Genomic DNA, 18,895 nt, shown 5'->3' on the forward strand with positions numbered 1-18,895 from the left:
AAAAAAAAATGAAGAATAGGAGAAATTACTAGTGGATATATAAATATAAATTATATAAAAGTCAAAATTAATCATAAATTTTTCTATCAATCTAATATTCTAAATTTTGAATAATTATAAATTTTAAATTCTGAATCTGCTCATGCTCGCTCTCGTAACGCGTAGAGATATATTAAGCCACGTCTAAAGGGAATCCATTAAGAGCAAATAAGGTTAAAATTGATGTTGAAACCATAGATGGGCTGTTTTTGTTTGGTTTCTAAGTTTTGGTTTAACTTTATGTTAATTTTAAGATAAGAGCAAAGGCACATTGTGGTTGTGGTTTCTAGTGTTTTGTGGGGTTGCCATGGTGGAGTTTCCTAGGAAAAACGTTACCCTATTGAGTGTCGTGCGTGTGGTGGACCCTCTTTAGAAAATTTCGTAAATAGCGATATTTATTGAAAAAATAACGAAATTTTACTTAATTATGAGACATAATAATATTAGCACACATAGTATGCGATATCGGAATACATTGTATTTGTGCTGCGTAACAAACAAGATACATTTGGTTGCCACATTTAACAAGTGTGTTCAGCATTGTTTGCAATAAATTTAAAGTAATTGAAAAATAAATTGATGAATATTTGTGAATATAACCTTTTTCCTTCCCTCATTATTTTCTCAGTATTGTTCGTACCAAATATCTCGAACTTAGGACGATAAACTTCATTGCAATGTATTTGATAACTTAGAACTCGAGATGGTAGCTATGAGAGAGGTAACATTTAATATTTGATCTCTTTTATGAATGTCTCAAGAATTTATGTCTTTTCAAGGATATATGTCATCTTTTATACAGATTTATGAGTTAGAAATCTTTTTCAATATTATTTACGGTAGAATAATCTTTAAAATTGTAAACGATAATTACTATACTTGTCTTATAGAATCACTTTCATAATAAAAATATATCAACTCTTTACTCTTGAATTTTCTTTTCCATATATGTTTTTTTTTTCTTCCTTAATCTAAATGCACAATCAACACAAATTCTATGATTTGTAGCATGTCTACGCCAAATGTACTACAGTACTAGTCCAAAAATAGCATTCACTTTTTAGTGTTTCACTTGTAATTGGATCAAGCGTGTACTTATTTATGACAAGTACATAATTACATTAAAATCATATTCTTATTTTATAGCCAAAATGGCCGTACTTTTCGGAAGTAAAAAAACAAAAAAAAATATTTTTTTAATTATTAAAGTATTTGATCAAGTTTTTAAGAAAAATATAAGCATTTTCAATTAAAAACAAAATAATAATTATTTTTTCTAACAAACATTTTTTAAAATTTTGATCAAACACAAAATAAAAAACTTGAAGTTATTGCTTAATCAAATTCAAATTATTATTTTTAAAACACATTTTAACCCATTTAAGTAATTAATTGCCTCAGATCAGTCTTTATCATGTGGAACGCTTCAACAGTATTAGAATATAAAAAATAAACATAACATTAAACATAAGTTCAGATGTGACAAATATTATCATTTGACAATATTATTTTCATCATCTTTTTTTATTTTTATATCACACATGGCGAGCACTGGCTATATATAGTTGATGTTTTAAAGATCATATAATTTATTAATTAGCTTATTTATAATTATCCCTTTTTTTGTTTTTTATGATTAATATTATTACTTGCTTCGTGGTGCAGTAATGCATGCGTGTAAATATTAATTTTCAAATATAAATTTAATTAATAAAGTGATTATTATAATTTTTACTATTAAGATTTAATAAAGTTTTTGGAACGCTATGTTTGTCGGCATGCTTATAAGACATTCTTTTATTGTCAGAATTTGACTAGGGATAGCTGCCTTAATTCTCTTTATTCTTCCAATATTCCATAGGCTTCACTTCCCATGCTATCAACTACATCTCCGTTCGTCTTTACTTATTCAGAATATTATATTTAAAATAATTGATATAATTAAAAAAAAAATCTACATAATATAATATATATAAAATATTATTTATGATACAAATTATATATAGAACGTCGCATAGGATTTATATGTCTATTTATTTATAACTATACAAAGATTGAAGTGTTTGGTGGAAATCAGAGCATTAATAGGCATATATGTCAGTTGAAGTCATATATTGATGAGCAATGTTCTAACATATTATGCTTATTAAAAATAATTGTTTCAACTTTAGCAATTTAATTTTAAAAATCAAGAGATTATATATTACTTTATTTCTATTTTATGTTTATTATTAATACTATTTGTTCTATAACATTTAAATGATATATAATTTATATAAGAATGTTATGATAAAATTATTTATTATTTATTATGTCTTAATCAATATAATGGACAAATAAAAATGAGAACGTATATATTATGGTTATTTGTTTCGATTCTTCTGGTCACAAAATTAAGTAAATTTTTCTATTAATTATAATTTTAAAGTAAAATTATATGAAATGCACCATCTTTTTAATATTGTGATCTTAAATATTTTGTTTTAAAAATAAAAGATTCCCTAAAAGAAAACATAAATATTTAAAATAAACTAAAAAAAAAGAAGAAGAATAATAAAATTAAAATCGATGCATATAATATATATTCCTTTTCCAACATGCTAGTATATAGATATATCTTTTTTTTTTTTTCAACATGCTACATCTACTACATGAGTCAATACAAGTATGATTACTTTCTTGAAAGTGACAAACAACCCCCTTCATGTTTTTTTTATTTATTGGACATTTATTTTAATTTTTTTTCTAGTCTACATGATTCTCAACCCCCCAGTCAAAGATAACTGTCAATGTCAAGAATATATATATTAAAGATTTATGAGTCTAATTAACACCCTAATAATTGACATTTGAACTTGAGCTAAGCTTGGATGATTGAAGGTGTATATTCGTTCGTTTTTACTAGTTCAATATTAATAGATTTATTTTGATCTTCTTAAATATTGTTAGTATTAAATATTTGTTTTTGTCAAAATATACATATTAGCTATGCTTGAAAATCTAAATTTTATTGTTTTATATGGAATATATTACTTTAATAAATAGACAAGTAAGAATAGGTGACTGAATAACACTATATATATTTGCTTTCCTTTACTAGTTCAGTATTAATTATATATATTCTCTCCTTAAAAATCATTAATCTTATCGAAATATACATATTAACTATGTTTGAGAATCTAAATTTAATTATATTAATTGAAAAATAATTAATTTATTAACATGGACAAGTAAGAAAATAATTTATATGGACTAGTAAAAAGTAGTGGATGGGTAAATGTTTCTTCAATACCGTGGTGGTTGTTGTGTTGGGATAATGGAATATTTTAGGCTACAATTAATTAGTATAATGTGAAAGATGTAGACTTTAATTAGTAGAGTACTAGAGTGTAATCGTGCACTTTAATGTTCATTAGTAGAGTACTAGAGTGTAATCGTGCACTTTAATGTTCCTCTTTAGTAATGCCTCCGTTTGGTATTGTTTGTCATGATTTTTATTTTTAGAGTCAAAGTATAAAAACTTTTATTAATATTTTAAGATGTATTTCTTCATCTTATTAATATGAATAAAATTGTAACTTATAATACTTTTCATATATTTTTAGAATATATAATTTTTTTGTTTCAAATATTGAATTAATGTGAATCTAATTTAACTTGAAAATTAGTTAAATTGACTTTCGAAAAGTGTAAGATGACAAACAATTTCGGATGGAGAGAGTATGTATATTGGTTAGTACAATTAGAAACGAAGTCGAAACTAAAAATTTGAGATAATACATTTTCTTTTGAATGATCAATCAATTTTGTCAGAAATTCACAAATTAATATTTAATAAACATATCAATCAATTAATGATAGAGGATACTTGTAGACTAGTTAGAATCTTATCGAAAATAAGCTCTCTTATATAGTGTGACAGTCTATATCAATATACTTCGTGTGTCATGATGAGCGGGGTTGTTGGGGAAAAATTGAATGGACCAAAATTAAGGGGTGAGATTGGCTAATTAATGATCCAAGCCCAACCTACATAACCATTTACCAAAGTTTTTATTTTCTTATATTTTATTTAATTACCAAAATAATTAACAATAAAATTCTTTTTATTATTGTTAAACATAATATATAAAAAAAATTGAAAATATTTTAATAGAATTTCTCATAATTTAATGAGCCGACTCTAAAATATGTTGAATCTTAAACAGATTAAACTGAGTTGAGTGAATAAATAGACATGTTATTAATCCAATCATATTAATATGTGCTACTTTTGCCCCTCTAATATTATTCTTCATTCTAGTAAACATCAAAAGGCAAGAACCCTCTTGGAGAAGGTAAAAGCAATATCAAAATAAAATCTAAATCTATAGATAGATTCATTTTATAAAAAGCTGTTAAATATATTACCACTCACTACACATCAGAAGAATGCTTTTTTCTCTTATGAAAAAGAAGAGAATCTAGTAAGCTCATTTTTTTTTAAAAAAAAAAAAGTTTAGTAAGTACTCTTAAAAGTCACTTTGTGATTTTATAGATAAGAGAAGAAGAAAAGCTTCTATTTCAATCTCATCTCTATGAGAAAGTGAATATGCACTTTTTAACATTTTGGTACCCTAAAGTTTCACATGTGACTTACTTTAGTCCTTAAATTTGCCTTTTTCTTATGGATGATATAATACTTTTTTTTTTTAGAAAGTGATGATTTTGTTAGGACACTATATATCACTCTTTTTCATGGTTAATAATGGTTGGAAAATGCAATATACTAGATTATGTCCACTCGTGAAGAGTGCTAATTATAATTAGTTTATTAATTTGATTTTCTCCTAAACATGTAGGATTGTTAATTCGTCTCACTAGTATATGTAATAGTGCAACCATATGTAGATAAATATAAATAACATCAAAGAACCATAATTTATGAATCATATCTTGTCACAAAATTGTTTCGAATATTTAGGCCGTGAACATAAGAAATCTTATTTGTTCGTGATGGGTTTCTTAATCAATGAAGATTGTGGTGGAGTGACAGGGGCGGAGCTACACTCTAGTAAGGATGGTCAGATAAACATTCTTTTTTGAAAAATTATATCGGGTATATAAGTAAAATATAGTCTAACATCTGGATATATAATAAATTGAACACTCTTCACACAGTAAAATTAAATAGTATAGTGGTAAGCACACTCACATAGTAAAATTTCTTTTTGTACAAAAACACACGGAATTTTAATTATTGTGCACCTACTCATCGATAAAAAAATGTTTTGTGTATCCACTTCACTAGAAAAAATAATCGATTTTTTAAAAGTAGAACACTCTTGACGAAATTTCTGACTTCACCTATGTCAAGTGATAAATACTCTTTCGTTCTTAATAAGAAATTTTAAATTTACGGTACTAAATATCAAAAGATTTGATCTTTATTTTTAGAATTCTCTTAGAGTTTTTTTTAGGTAAGAAGAATCTATATACTATAGATCTGCATGACCAATCAAGAAAAGTTCATTTATTAGTGATACATCATTCAAGTTAGTGTTTTTTTTTTTTTAAAAAAAAAAAAACTTTTGCAAAAGTGAGAAAAATTTAGTGAATTACAGAAATGAAATTTCTAGAGAACTAAAAAAGATTTTTAAAAAATGCCACTTTTTGAAAAAGAAAAGATATTTGTTGGCCATGGTTCTTTTTGTCAGCCTTACCTAAAAGGGTAAAATAGCTGCAGTTGTGTAGAGTTGCTTGTCTCCTCTTCTGTGGTACTCCAAAACTTTAATCAACGTCTATAAATTTGCCACGTGTCATTTTCATGTAACAAAATGGATTTTTGCCACTAATTAAACAGGATTATCATCTCCTAATTTGAGTGATTAAAGTCATTAAAAGAGGGAAAGTTGATTTCAAATTTATTATATGGTTTGATCATATTCTACTTAGTTATATTCAAATGCATTGGTCATACGTGAACATCGTGATGCTTGGATGTAAGGGTGAAAGTTAAAAAACAAAAATTATTATATTTAAGAGATTCAGGTACAAAACGAGATGTTATACTTAATATAAGGAGATATAAATATCAAAATGAAGTCATAAAACTTCATGATAAAATTAATAATCTAGAACAATTCTCAGATATTTATGTCACGACTGAGATAAGTATCTTCTCTTTTTTGACATATTATATGAAAATGAACATATGATTGTGTTTGTACATCATAAGCTTTTATAACAATTATTATATAAATTAATATGCATTTACAAAACCTCTTATTACATTATATAATTATATAATTTGCTATAAACTCTCGATGCAATAAATTCTTCTTTAAAAGAAAATAAGTACTAGTACACTTATCCTTTAATGATATCGCCAATCTACAATCTTTTCGTGAAAATAATGGCATTTGGGATCTTTTATTGGTCCCATAATATCAATTTTATGAAGCTTTAATTTATCTCTGGATATACCTAACTATATAGTTTTTGTTGGGCTACTAATTATTACAGTTAATCTAACTGCTGGACTATACCTAAATAAAAAGACCTTTTACTGAATTATGTGTTTATAAGACTTACTTTTTCTTCAAATATCATGAATTTGTTTTTGAAAGAATTATAAACCCTTTATTATCCTTTCTTTATTACTCCCTCCGTCCGATGTTATTTGTCATAATTTCTATTTTTAGAGTCAAACTATAAAAATTTTGACTAACGTTTTAAAATGCATTTTTTCATCATATTAATATGCAAAAAATTGTAACTTATAGTACTTTTCATATAGTTTTAGAATTGCTATTTTTTTTGTTTAAAATATCGAATTAATGTGATCTAATTTATCTTTGAAAATTAGTCAAATTGACTTTCGATAAATGCAACATGACAAACAATTCCGGACGAAGGGAGTATAAGATAAAATTATAAAAAAACTAAGACAAATTTTAGCTTAAATCATTATAACAAATAAAGAATTCATGGGAATTGACAATAATATAATTGTTGCTATATTATAATAACAACAGATATTATAATATGAGTCTTTATAATCAATGTTCCATAAAATGCAACTAAAATTTTAACAACTCTCAATACAACAATATTAACTCAATTACCGTTAAATATTTCTACATAAAAATATATGCCACTAAATGTCTCTTTCTCAGCCTGTCAATGTCTCTTATACAAAAAAAAACTCATGAATGAGGGTATCATTTTAAATGCACTTGATTGTATGAGCTGATTAAATAGTTATATAATGGAGTGATAAATATTTTTTCGTTCCTAATAAAATATTGTTTTAGGTTTGAGTTTTTTTAGTACGAGATCACCTTTGTTTGCGCATTCTACCCCTAATACGAATTCAAATTTAGTCAGACTCTAATATAGATATCTAAAATAATCTAAAAAATAATTAAAGGTGCATTGAAGATGGTTGGTGTGTCTAAATGTATAAATTGTGTGTGTATATATATATATATATAATAAAATATAATGATAGAAGCACGCATGCATAGAGAAAGATTAGTAGTTGGACAAAAAGGATTTTTTCACAAAAATAGGAGACAATGAATACTTATAAGTAAGTGAAATGATGATTTTTAGTACCTTTTGATAATGATGCAACCACAATCATGTTAAGTGAAAGGATAATGTAACATCATTTTCTTCCAAAGTGCCTCTGTCAAAAAGACAAAAATAAAGTTTTCTACTACTAATACTACTTTAATTTAATTTCACTTTTTTTTTTTTATCAAACTATTTATTGGAGATGACAAAAGGGTGTTTTTGTTGGGGACCATTGGGCCACGAGAAAGAACATCTTGTGTTTTCTTATAGTATATGGTAATAGTGATAATTACGAAGAGTCTACGATGTTCGATTATCTAGTTTATAAAATATGTACAAAATATAAGAATATGTTGTGTATATATATTCATATACACTATATATATACCGATATATTGAATATATTATGCATATTTCGATCATGTAGATAAAGTAATTAACTGGTCAAACGATATATATGTTCTATTATGTTACTTCAATAACATGCAAGAAAATATTCCTAAAAGTTTTTGGGTTAAGTGATGCATAGATAATTAGATATTCTATGTGTTTTGCTTTGTGTAAAGCGTTTGAAAGAGGGATATATTGTATATTGGTTCCTTTTTTTATTTGCTTTACTTTATTTTATTTTCTTTCTTGGGTATACAATAACCAAAAAAAAAAAGTGAACTTACTTCTATAACTTTTTTGAGTTTAAATTCTATGTAACGAGCTATATGACAAATGCTTATATAAGTAGATAATTTATTTATAAAATAATTGAAAGTAAATTGATATGTTAATTACTACTAATAATTTATATAAATGATAAATTGATTAGCTATTATAAATTCAATTGCATTTTATATACAATTGTTAATATATAATTCAGTATATATAACTTCAAAGTCCTATCATATATATATAAATAGTTTTTTTTTATCATGTCTAATAGGAAAACTTATTTTTTGCTTAGGAGCTCGATTGAAAACGATCATAACTAAGTGATTGACTAAAATTTAATGTTACTTATTAATTACATAAATACTAGAGAAACATTACCAAGTGGATCATATTGTTTTGCATGGAAAAAGTACCGATCCATATATATTTTTTGAAATTATTTATGACAATGTTTATATATGTGTTCCGATTTAGGTTGCCAAAAAAGTAGCAACTATTTGTTTTTCTCATTTACTAACATATGCATGTTGGGACATAGTTAACGCAAGTTGATAACTTTTATTTACTAAATAAAAAATTCACGTTGAAAAAGTACAATGATTTATTTTAGAGCAACTTTCACCTATAGCAAACACAAAATTTATATTTATATGTCATAACAAAGTTTGTATAATTGCGCTCCATAACAGACATAAATATGTATAATTCGTTGTACATACACAAAGAAATCAATTGTATAATTCGTTATCGATATACAAAAGAAAGCAGTTGTATACAAATTAATTGTATAATTTGTGTATGTATAAAACGAGAAAGAGAGAAAGACAAAAGAAAATTGGGCAAAAGAATATTTGTATTGTATAATTATAAGTGTATAGGACGAAGATATATGTATTTGTAAGTGTATATACAATTTTCTCCCGTTTTATACAAAAAAAAATGCAATTTATACATTTTGTTTCTGTTTGTATAAGCGATAGAGGCAAGGGTAACTAGCGAGATCGGGAGAGTGGCGAGCGAGATCTGGGAGAGGGGAGAGAGGAGAACAAAATATATGTATATATACAATATTTTTTCGCTTTATACAAACAAAAACACATTTTATACTTATGTTTGTATAAAAGTGAGAGTAAGCGAGCGAGAGAGGTGACTGACAAACATTTTGCTACAGGGCACAATTAAATCAAAATGTGATTATAACATTTAATTTGATTCATTAATTTTTCATGATATACAAATTTCCCTTTATTTTGTCACAAAAAAATTTAAGATTTTCCGAGCATGCTGGTTTCTGATTAGGCTATAAATTCGTTGAATACATGAATCTCTTAACCTCACGATCTTGTTTGAATTGACCCTCCAAAAAAAGGTGGAAAAGGGTGTGGGAATTCATGATTCATTGTCCCTTTTATTTTTTGGCAATTTGCTGTTTAAGACATAAAGATAGGTAAATAATGTGTTCATGATTATTATTTTTTGTCTAGTGTACTAGTCATATTATTATTATGGTCTTAAAAGTGAAAGTGATAAAAAGTTTTGATTTGACCATCCTTATTGGAAAAAGTTTATTGAAAGATTGGCTACCCACCATTGAATACAAAGAATATGTTCATCATCTTTCTTTATGATGTTCACATGTGTGGAGCCAATCAAGAGATAAATCTAGGAATTAATACTTGTGTATTTTCATCTCTTAAAATTATTGGATTGATGAGAGTTTTCGAAGTAAATTAAGAAGAAAAAAAGGAAGTTACAAGGATCAAGCTTTGATCATCAAGTTTATAGAATATGTGCATAATGTATACACAGTATATATAATATACTTAATATACATAGTTATACACAATATATTCAATCGGAATGCATCACTAGTGTATACTTCGGCTATGTTGGTAAGCTTGATGGCTGTCGAAGAGTATATTTATGTAAGATTTTGTGTCTAAATATTCATAAATTCTCTATTTTTTGCGTTGGGCTTGGACTTCTAGATTTAGACTTTTGACTCATTATGTGTAAAAGGGATCAAAATGTGTTCTTTGTGTGTTATTGTTCAAATATAACTACCAATTTCTTTGTTAAATTCATTTATTGGGCTTAAGGACTTTTTGCTAGGTTGAGCATTAAAGGGCTTTTTGGAGCTATCCCCAGGGAAAATATGTATAAAATAGCAAATTATTAATTCAAATTAAATATTATAGCCATAATTTATTTTGATTATAATTCGCAACAGTCATCATTATAATAAAAATGATCATTAGCGGTAATTAATTCTTAATTGCCACTAAATATGTATTTTTAGCGGCATTGACACTCTTTGTATATGATCCTAAAGCTTTAGCGATAATTGTTCTAGTGACATTTAACTAATGCCGGTAAAGACTTTAACACTCTTTATTAATGTCAATATTTAATGCTGCTAAAAGTTGTTTTTGTTGTAGTGCATTCCCTTTTTCTTGCCATCTAATTCAGTATACAATTAGTCATTTTATACATTTCGATTTAAAATGCGCTTGTATTTGTATAAAACGAGTGAAAAGTGTGTATATATATATATATATATATATATATATATATATATATATATATATATATATATATCCTATACACTTATAATTATACAAATATAAATCTTATTATATAGATTACAATGTATAAATGAATTTATACAAAACTGAGCAATTTGTATAAAATTAGATGTTTATAGCGAATTATACAAATTAAAAGCTCTATAGCAAACATAAAATTTGTTGTGGAGCGCAATTATGCAAACTATATATATAACATACAAATATAAAATTTATGTTTGCTATATGTGAAAGTTGTTCTTTTTAAAACCATTTTGAAACATATTTACTTATTGAGAATAAATAAAGTTCAAGGCATATTAACTTAGGAAGAAAAATAAATAGATTAACAAGTTTTTATACTACATCCATATCTTAATTTCATAAAACTTCGAATCATGATACTACAATTTCTATCATTATTCAAATGATGTGTTCATGTTTTAGTTCATTACTTGCAATATATTTTGTTGGTTCACTTGCAATATGTCTAATAGATGAACTATCATTTCATCTGAACATCACATTCACCTTTTTAGAGAACATGCATAGTCCATCTTCCTGTATCATCCATAGACATTCTTCACTAGGGTTTTGACAAATACTCATGTCATTCAAATCAAACAACTTGAAAAGCTCGACGTATTTCCAATACCCTAATTCCAAACGACAAGTTAGTTTGTTAATATATCCAGGAATAATGGTTGTGGTTACGTGATCAGACATTCCTGGTTTTAACAAGATCTTCTCTCCATCTGGACCTTCATGTACGTAACATATTTCTGTAACCACATGATTTGGACTTCCATTTCTTAAGATCACAACATATGAGCTTTGTGAATTAACACATAAAAAACTAACTAGGAAGAGGCAAATGACAAAGTGATGATGTGATGAGGAACACATAGTCATGATTTTATTTTTTGTTTAACTATAATTTGTTGTTGGTATGCTTGTGTTTTTTTGTCTTGTTAATGAAGGATACCATTTATTTGTGATAGATAGATTACGTATCTTAATTTTTGGGTTAATGATTAAATGGCGGAGTCATAAATTTTATTATAGGTGTCCAAGAATAATGGTGTGTCAAATAAAATAAAAAAATATGCGATATTTGAGGTTTGAACGCATAACTTCTTCAATCAAATAGACACCCATTGCCGAATGCACCAAAAGCATAATTTTTGTCATCTAACTTTAAATATATATCCTTTTAAATGTAAAATTTGACATATATATACAACGTAATTTTTCGACGAAGGAGGCGGTTTAATTATACAAATCTCACTTATTATAGTCAACTGAGTTTACGTAATTTATATCTAAATAATTTTTACTATTATGTATTTTTATCTGTTATTAATTATCATATGACATATCATAGTATTTAAAGATTTCATCATCCTGTGGATTGTTAAATTTGACAAGATTCAAAAATGGATTAATGAGAAGATATGATAGTTAGGAGGATAATTTTTCATTGGCAGAAAAGTCAAGATAGCACATTTTGTAGGTGAAATTTAGGTGAACCATAAATTGATTTCACAAGGTAAATCTTGACATTTTGACATATTGTGATGTCATGGATGACATTAATAGGAAGAATTCACTCCTATAAATAGGTAACTCCTAATTCATTTGTAACACACCTCTAACTTGCCTTCTCATCTCCTAAGACATTTGTTCTTCTTTCTCTCTTGTACTATTTCACTTGTACTCTTTTGGAGTGAAATAAATATGAAGTTATGACCAAAATAATCTATTATTTCATTTAATTCACCAAAATAATATGAAACTTTGAAATTTTACAAAACTAGTATAAACGTTGTTGGTAGTAACGTATTAGGCTATATTTCATCTTCAAAAAATAAACAGACTAAAAGTATTTGGTAGACGGCGTTAAGAAGCATTACGTTACTGACAGTAACATTTTAAGCTTAAGACGTTACCATCAGTAACGTATCTTTGTAAATCTGCCACCTGCCACCTTAGAATCTCTGTACGAAATTTGACGTCGAAGACGTTACTGGAAGTCACGTTTTACATATAAAACATTACTTTGAGTAACGATTATATCAAATCAAATCACAGGTCTGCCACCTGAGAATCTTTGTACAAAATGTGACGTTAAATCGTTACTGGGAGTCACGTTTTAAGACTAAAATGTTACCCTAAGTAACGATTCTATCATGTCACGAGTATGTGAAGATTTCTTGCTGATTTGATCGTCCAATAAAACGTTACTATATGTTACGTTTTAACTTTAAAATAAATTCTTAAAGTGTTGGCCACAGAACATTATAAGAAATGGTTGTGTAGAACGTTTAGCACATTCAAATAATGTTCTACAAAGCTTCTGCGTATATGCCCTATTGTTGAATCAATACTCACAAAATTTCAATAGGTATGGCTTGTCAATATATTGTAATGTACTTATAACATATTTTTAATAACTATAATGCATTTTATTTTTGTGTGTAGGATTTTTTGATGGCTAATTTTGAAGATAACATGATGATTGCTTTGTATTGGGGCGGTGAAATAATCACTGAAATAAACGGATTTCGATATAACGAATGTGCCAGAATGATTGTTAGCATGTCTATTTCGACCAACTACGTTGAATTAATTAAATTGTTGCATGAGAAAATGGGGACTGATGGAGAAAATATTCAATTGGATATTTCTGGAAAATATTCATGCTCATTTCAAGGTAACGTTATAAGATTTATTGAGTTCAAAATTGAGAATGACCAATCTTTGGTACAATTTTTTGCCATTCCTCAGAAATTTTTGAACAAGATTGATATAAATCTTTTGGACATGTATATAAAGATTAGACCAATAAATCAAGATAATCTGTATCGAATGAATGATCAACATGGTTATCATATGAATTTATTGGCTCAAAATTATGGATTTGCCACATTCAGTCAGCCTCATTTTACATACACTGCAACACATGGTATTCATCAATCATTTGATGAAGGCTCGGGTAGTCAAAGACATATTGAGAGTATACACAATCAATATGAAATCAGGTAGAATAATCTTTTTAGCTAATTTTATTTAATAGCATGAATAATTAATTATTTTCATTTTTTTGTATTTCATGAATTTTTTTTTTTACAGAGAAGATGAAGCTACCTTTGATTTGTGTAATGATGCACATGCTCAAAGAAGTGATGAAAATTCGGAGGAGGATGAACCTTCAGAAGATGATGGAGAGAGTAAAGTCATTGAAAGTGAATCCGATGAAGATATTGGAGATTTACCTCAAAATGAAAGTGCGGTGAATTTTCAAAATCAATTTGATGAAATGCAAAATAATGATATACCTTACTTTACAACATTGGAGACTGAGGAAGATATTTTTATCTCTACTCGTGAATCCGAAATGAAATGTTGTTCTGTTTGGGTCGAGGATGCAAAAAAAGATTTAGAAAAAAATATGTATTTTAGTAGTAAAACTAAGTTAAAACGGGCTGTGACAATTTGGAGTTTGCGCAAAAATAAAGAATTTAAGATTGTAATATCAACTAAGAGCGTATGGACTGTGAGATGCAGATTTTATGATTCTTTGGGTTGTCCATGGTTTTATTCGAGGTCGTAAGGTTGGAGGTAGCCTTTGGAAGATAGGAAAGTATTTTAATAATCATAGATGTGAGACTGAAGGACTTACAACAGGTCACACTAACTTAGATACCAATTTAATTGCATCTCTATTTTTAAATCAAATAAGTAAAAATCCAAAATTGTTGGTAGTGGATGTCATGTCTAAGGTTCATGAAAAATTTGGTCATCAAGTAACATATAGAAAAGCGTGGCTTGGGCGTCAACGCGCATTTACATTGGTATATGGTGATTTTCAGAAATCATTTAGTGAGCTTTCTAAGTTTTTTGCAGCTTTTCAATACTTTAATCCTGGAACAGTTGTGGAATGGAAACACGAAGAGTCAATGAGTTCACCAGAGGTAAAAACTTTTAAGTTTGTATTTTGGGCTTCCAAGCCATGCATTGATGGGTTCCAAACTTGTCGTCCTGTTATTTCAGTAGATGGAACTCATATGTATGGTAAATATGAGATAAAATTGTTAATTGCTGTTGGAGTTGACGGAAATGATAACATTCTTCCTCTTGCGTTTGGTATTTTTGACAAAGAGTCGAAAGAGGCATGGAAATGGTTTTTTAGGAAATTGAGTGCACATGTGATAAAATATAGAGAAGATATTTGTATTATCTCTGATAGGGCAAAAGGAATCTTGACTAGTTTATCGGAGTTGTGGCGATTGTAGGAACCTCGGGCCTTTCATCGATTTTGTCTGAGACATCTTAAAAGTAATTTTCAATCTCAATTTCCAAATAGGGACCTCAGTAATCTTATGTGGAGGGCTGCTACAACTCATCAAGTAAGGAAGTTTGAAGCTTTGATGTGGGAAATTCAAGAAGAAAATAGAGAAGCATATGAATACCTCATGCGAATTCCATTGGACAAATGGACTGTTAGTCATGATAATGGAAAAAGATGGGGAGTACTGACAACAAATCTTTCAGAGTCTTTCAACGGACTTCTAAAGAAAGCTCGAGGCTTGCCCGTCACTGCTATGGTTAGACTTTCATTGGAGCAAACCGTTGAACGATATACTCGTAGATGTCAAAAAACTCACCAACTTGTTGAGCAAAAGGAATTATGGACAAGCAGTTTAAAAAAAAGTGGGAGAAAAACTATGAAAATTCAAAAAGACACTTTGTTTATGATTGGAATATATCCACAGGGGTATATGAGGTTAGATCAATACAAATTGATGGTATTGGTGGTAATCCTCATTGTATTTCATTAAGTGAAAAAAAATGTGATTGTGAAAAATGGGCTAATTTGCACTTCCCGTGTTCACATGTCATGAAGGTTACTGAAAGAATGGGAGCATTAGCTAGAAATTTTGTCAGCGAGCATTTCACAATAGAGAATTATGTTACAACATATTCTGGGTCATTCTCACCGATTGGACACGAGGCATATTGGCCATCACCAAGCTTTATAATGAGAAGTAATGAATTCTATCGACGTCCCAATCGATCAAGGACCACTAGAATTCATAATGAGATGGATCGTGATACTGCAACATATGGGCGGGCTTGTGGATTGTGTAAACAAACTGGGCATGACAGGCGTCGATGTCCAACTCGAAATCAAATTTAAGTGGGTAGTCTAATTATGTATTTCTTTTACTTTCAAACAGCTCTAATTATGTATTTTTTTAACTTTCAAACAGCTCTAATTGTACTATTTTTTACTAAACTGCTTTCATTCACTATCTTGAATATTTTTATAGCTTTAAGAAACTAACTTAAATAATATACTACCACAGTGAAAAGTTGAAAATAAGTGTAAACCCGCTTAAAATCACATATATCCGTAGCCGATAAGACGAGGGAAGGAGAAGGACATGATACCTTACCTACTTTATAAAAATATTATAATAATATACTACTTCAATTTCAAGACAATATTGATCCCTATTTTGTTCTTAATTTGTGCAAGACTGCGTCATTAGCAAATATATAAACTAATGTTACATACAAAGTTTTACTATGTTTTATACCTCTTTTAACCTCTCTTTTCCCCATATTCACTGTCCACCTTCCAAAGCAAAATAGAGCAAAAACAGCCTAATTAATCCTTCTATATATATATATATCCATAAATATCATTCTTTTGTCTTCAGAGAAATAGACTTTGTTCTATTAAACCAAATTTACACAATGGATAAACTCTCAATTGCTATTTCTTAACTTTTACATTTTGTGTAACTCTCTCAAACAATGCAGCAGCATCACCAGGTTTGGCGTCTACACATCAAGAGTAGCAAATGATACAAATTGCCTAGCAAATTGTCTCACATCCTCATTATCAACATTAAAAAGAACATAAAGGATACAAATCTTAGAGGTTAATTGACACCCCACCTCAAAAAGAACAGCAAAAACTACTTCCTCAGTCTCATATTGCCTAGCAATACGCCTATTCATCGCGAAAAAAGTTCTTCTTCACTACTAATTTCTTTCAACAATTAAAGTTATGATCTTTACACTTCCCAAGTAGAAATTAGACACAAATGGATTCACCAACTCATATACAACAGCAATATGCATTCAAGATTTTGCTCAAAATCAGAAACCTCTACAATGTAAACAAATTCCCTTACCACGAAGCTCAAATCTGTTAAAAATCCCCAAATCAACTGTCACTATTAAAAATCAAACAAATCTGAGTAACCCAAATTTACAGCTAACATAAAAATCGAAAACCCCAAATCAAAATCAAACAAAAATAATCATAAAATTTTGATCTTTACCTAAAGCAGATACAAGGGGTTGAAGGAAAAAGAGTTGGCAAGCGAATATAAAGTTAAGTATCAATGCTGAAAACAAGAAACCCCTCCATGCCACAAGATCAAAGCTCCATATCTTCATCAATGGCTCCATCATTCAACTTTGCAAATTCACCTATAGATACATACAATATATCAGCAGCTCCAATTTTCAGCAGTACTGGCCGCAATTTTCAGCAGCCACAAAAGGTTTCAGCAGCTTCAATTTTCAGCAGTACTGGCTGCAATTTTCAGCAGCACCAAAAGGCTTCAGCAACACCAATTTTCAGCAGCACCAAAAGGTTTCAGCAACACCAAAAGATTTCAGCAACATCAATTTTCATTACTTATTCTTGGCTCTCTGTTTTTGGACATGTTGGATAGCATAGTGACCGCCTGTAAAGAAAATATAAATGTTCTATTATTCTAAAAGAGAGTAAAACTAAATAAAAAATGTCAGATGTTAAAGTACCAGTCCCACAAGGCTTAAGTTTAATTTTACGCTTCTCCCTCCTTGATGGTTCACTATTTTGAATAGTCGTATCACCGCCTTCACTTGCATCCTTTGGATCATTATCGTCCACATCATGATTCGGGTCCTCTAAACTATTAGTGGCATCAGGGGTTTCAATAATCAGAGGCACAGGCGATGAGTTAAAATTTGGGACATTCTCAAAATTACCAATGACATTCTCAAGTGATGAAAGACTTGGATGACTTGATATTTGTAGAGTCTGTGGCGTCACGTATGGCATGATATCTGTTTCTGACAGTTGATATGTCATATTTGATGTCTGAGTGAATTCATGAGTGCAACCTCCTGAAATAGAACCAATATTATAATTGGATGTTGCTTGATCATCTTCTAAGGCTTCTTGGACATTTTGTGTGGCCTGATCTATTTCAACATGTGTTTGTGCTCTTTCAACAGCACGTTCTCTCCTACCTGCAACACCACCTTTTCCTCGCCTACGAACTGGGTGATGTAACTGTACAAGTTGTACCACATCTCTTCTATAATCGGCTGACACATGAACCCTGTCATCCTCATGGACATATTTCAAACAATCAAAACCTTGATCTCGCACCATTTTTCTAAACATGTATAAGGCCTCATATGATGGATTATCACCAAGTGTTTTAGCTTCATCAACAATCGAATGAATATGCCGCACCTAAATAAATTAAAGCGAAAGTTATTTAATGACGCACCATTAATCTGATGATTTAGATCGGACTATCACTTAAGCAATGAATTCACTGCCAACTAAAGAATGCAACTGGCTGAATTCCAATCATTCATAAAAATGAAAATAACTCTACATCTCCTCATCAGTATCCCCACTTCACTACTCCCACTCTTTTAATTTTCCTAGATATATTACCTTTAGCATTTTTCTAATTACTTAGCAGTACCAAGAACAATGAAAAACTTGCCAGCAACTACATTAAACAAGATAAATGACACTAAAATCAATAAAGACACATAAATCACTTGGCAGCAATAACACTAAACAACAGTAATCAATAAATGGCATACCATAGTTTCATATGCCGTCGAATTAGGCACATAACCTTGTTGATTTTGAGGACGTGAATTAGGATTACTAATAACAAGACGAGTAATGCGCCTGAACCAAATAAGATATGGATCATCATAGCAAAGTGGTTCATTATTAACCGGTGCATCACAACTAT

The 18,895-nt window shown here is 28.8% G+C and overlaps 2 protein-coding genes across 2 annotated transcripts; one reads left to right on the plus strand and one right to left on the minus strand.

Moving 5' to 3' along the window:
- Positions 1-14,599: 14,599 nt before the first annotated feature.
- LOC138338650 (uncharacterized) lies at positions 14,600-16,026 on the plus strand. The gene is made up of 3 exons (XM_069289627.1): positions 14,600-15,117; positions 15,193-15,433; positions 15,733-16,026. Exons 1-3 carry the CDS (start codon positions 14,600-14,602, stop codon positions 16,024-16,026), a joined length of 1,053 nt encoding a protein of 350 aa, XP_069145728.1.
- A 583-nt stretch (positions 16,027-16,609) lies between these two features.
- Positions 16,610-18,429, minus strand: LOC104648850 (uncharacterized). The gene is made up of 3 exons (XM_026032557.2): positions 17,670-18,429; positions 17,183-17,593; positions 16,610-16,676 (listed from the first exon to the last, which is right to left on the minus strand). Exons 1-2 carry the CDS (start codon positions 18,298-18,300, stop codon positions 17,541-17,543), a joined length of 684 nt encoding a protein of 227 aa, XP_025888342.2. The 5' UTR covers positions 18,301-18,429; the 3' UTR covers positions 16,610-16,676; positions 17,183-17,540.
- Positions 18,430-18,895: the final 466 nt, after the last annotated feature.

This window comes from Solanum lycopersicum, chromosome 9 (assembly GCF_036512215.1).
Source record: "Solanum lycopersicum chromosome 9, SLM_r2.1".
In the NCBI taxonomy this organism is placed as follows: Eukaryota; Viridiplantae; Streptophyta; class Magnoliopsida; order Solanales; family Solanaceae; genus Solanum; species Solanum lycopersicum.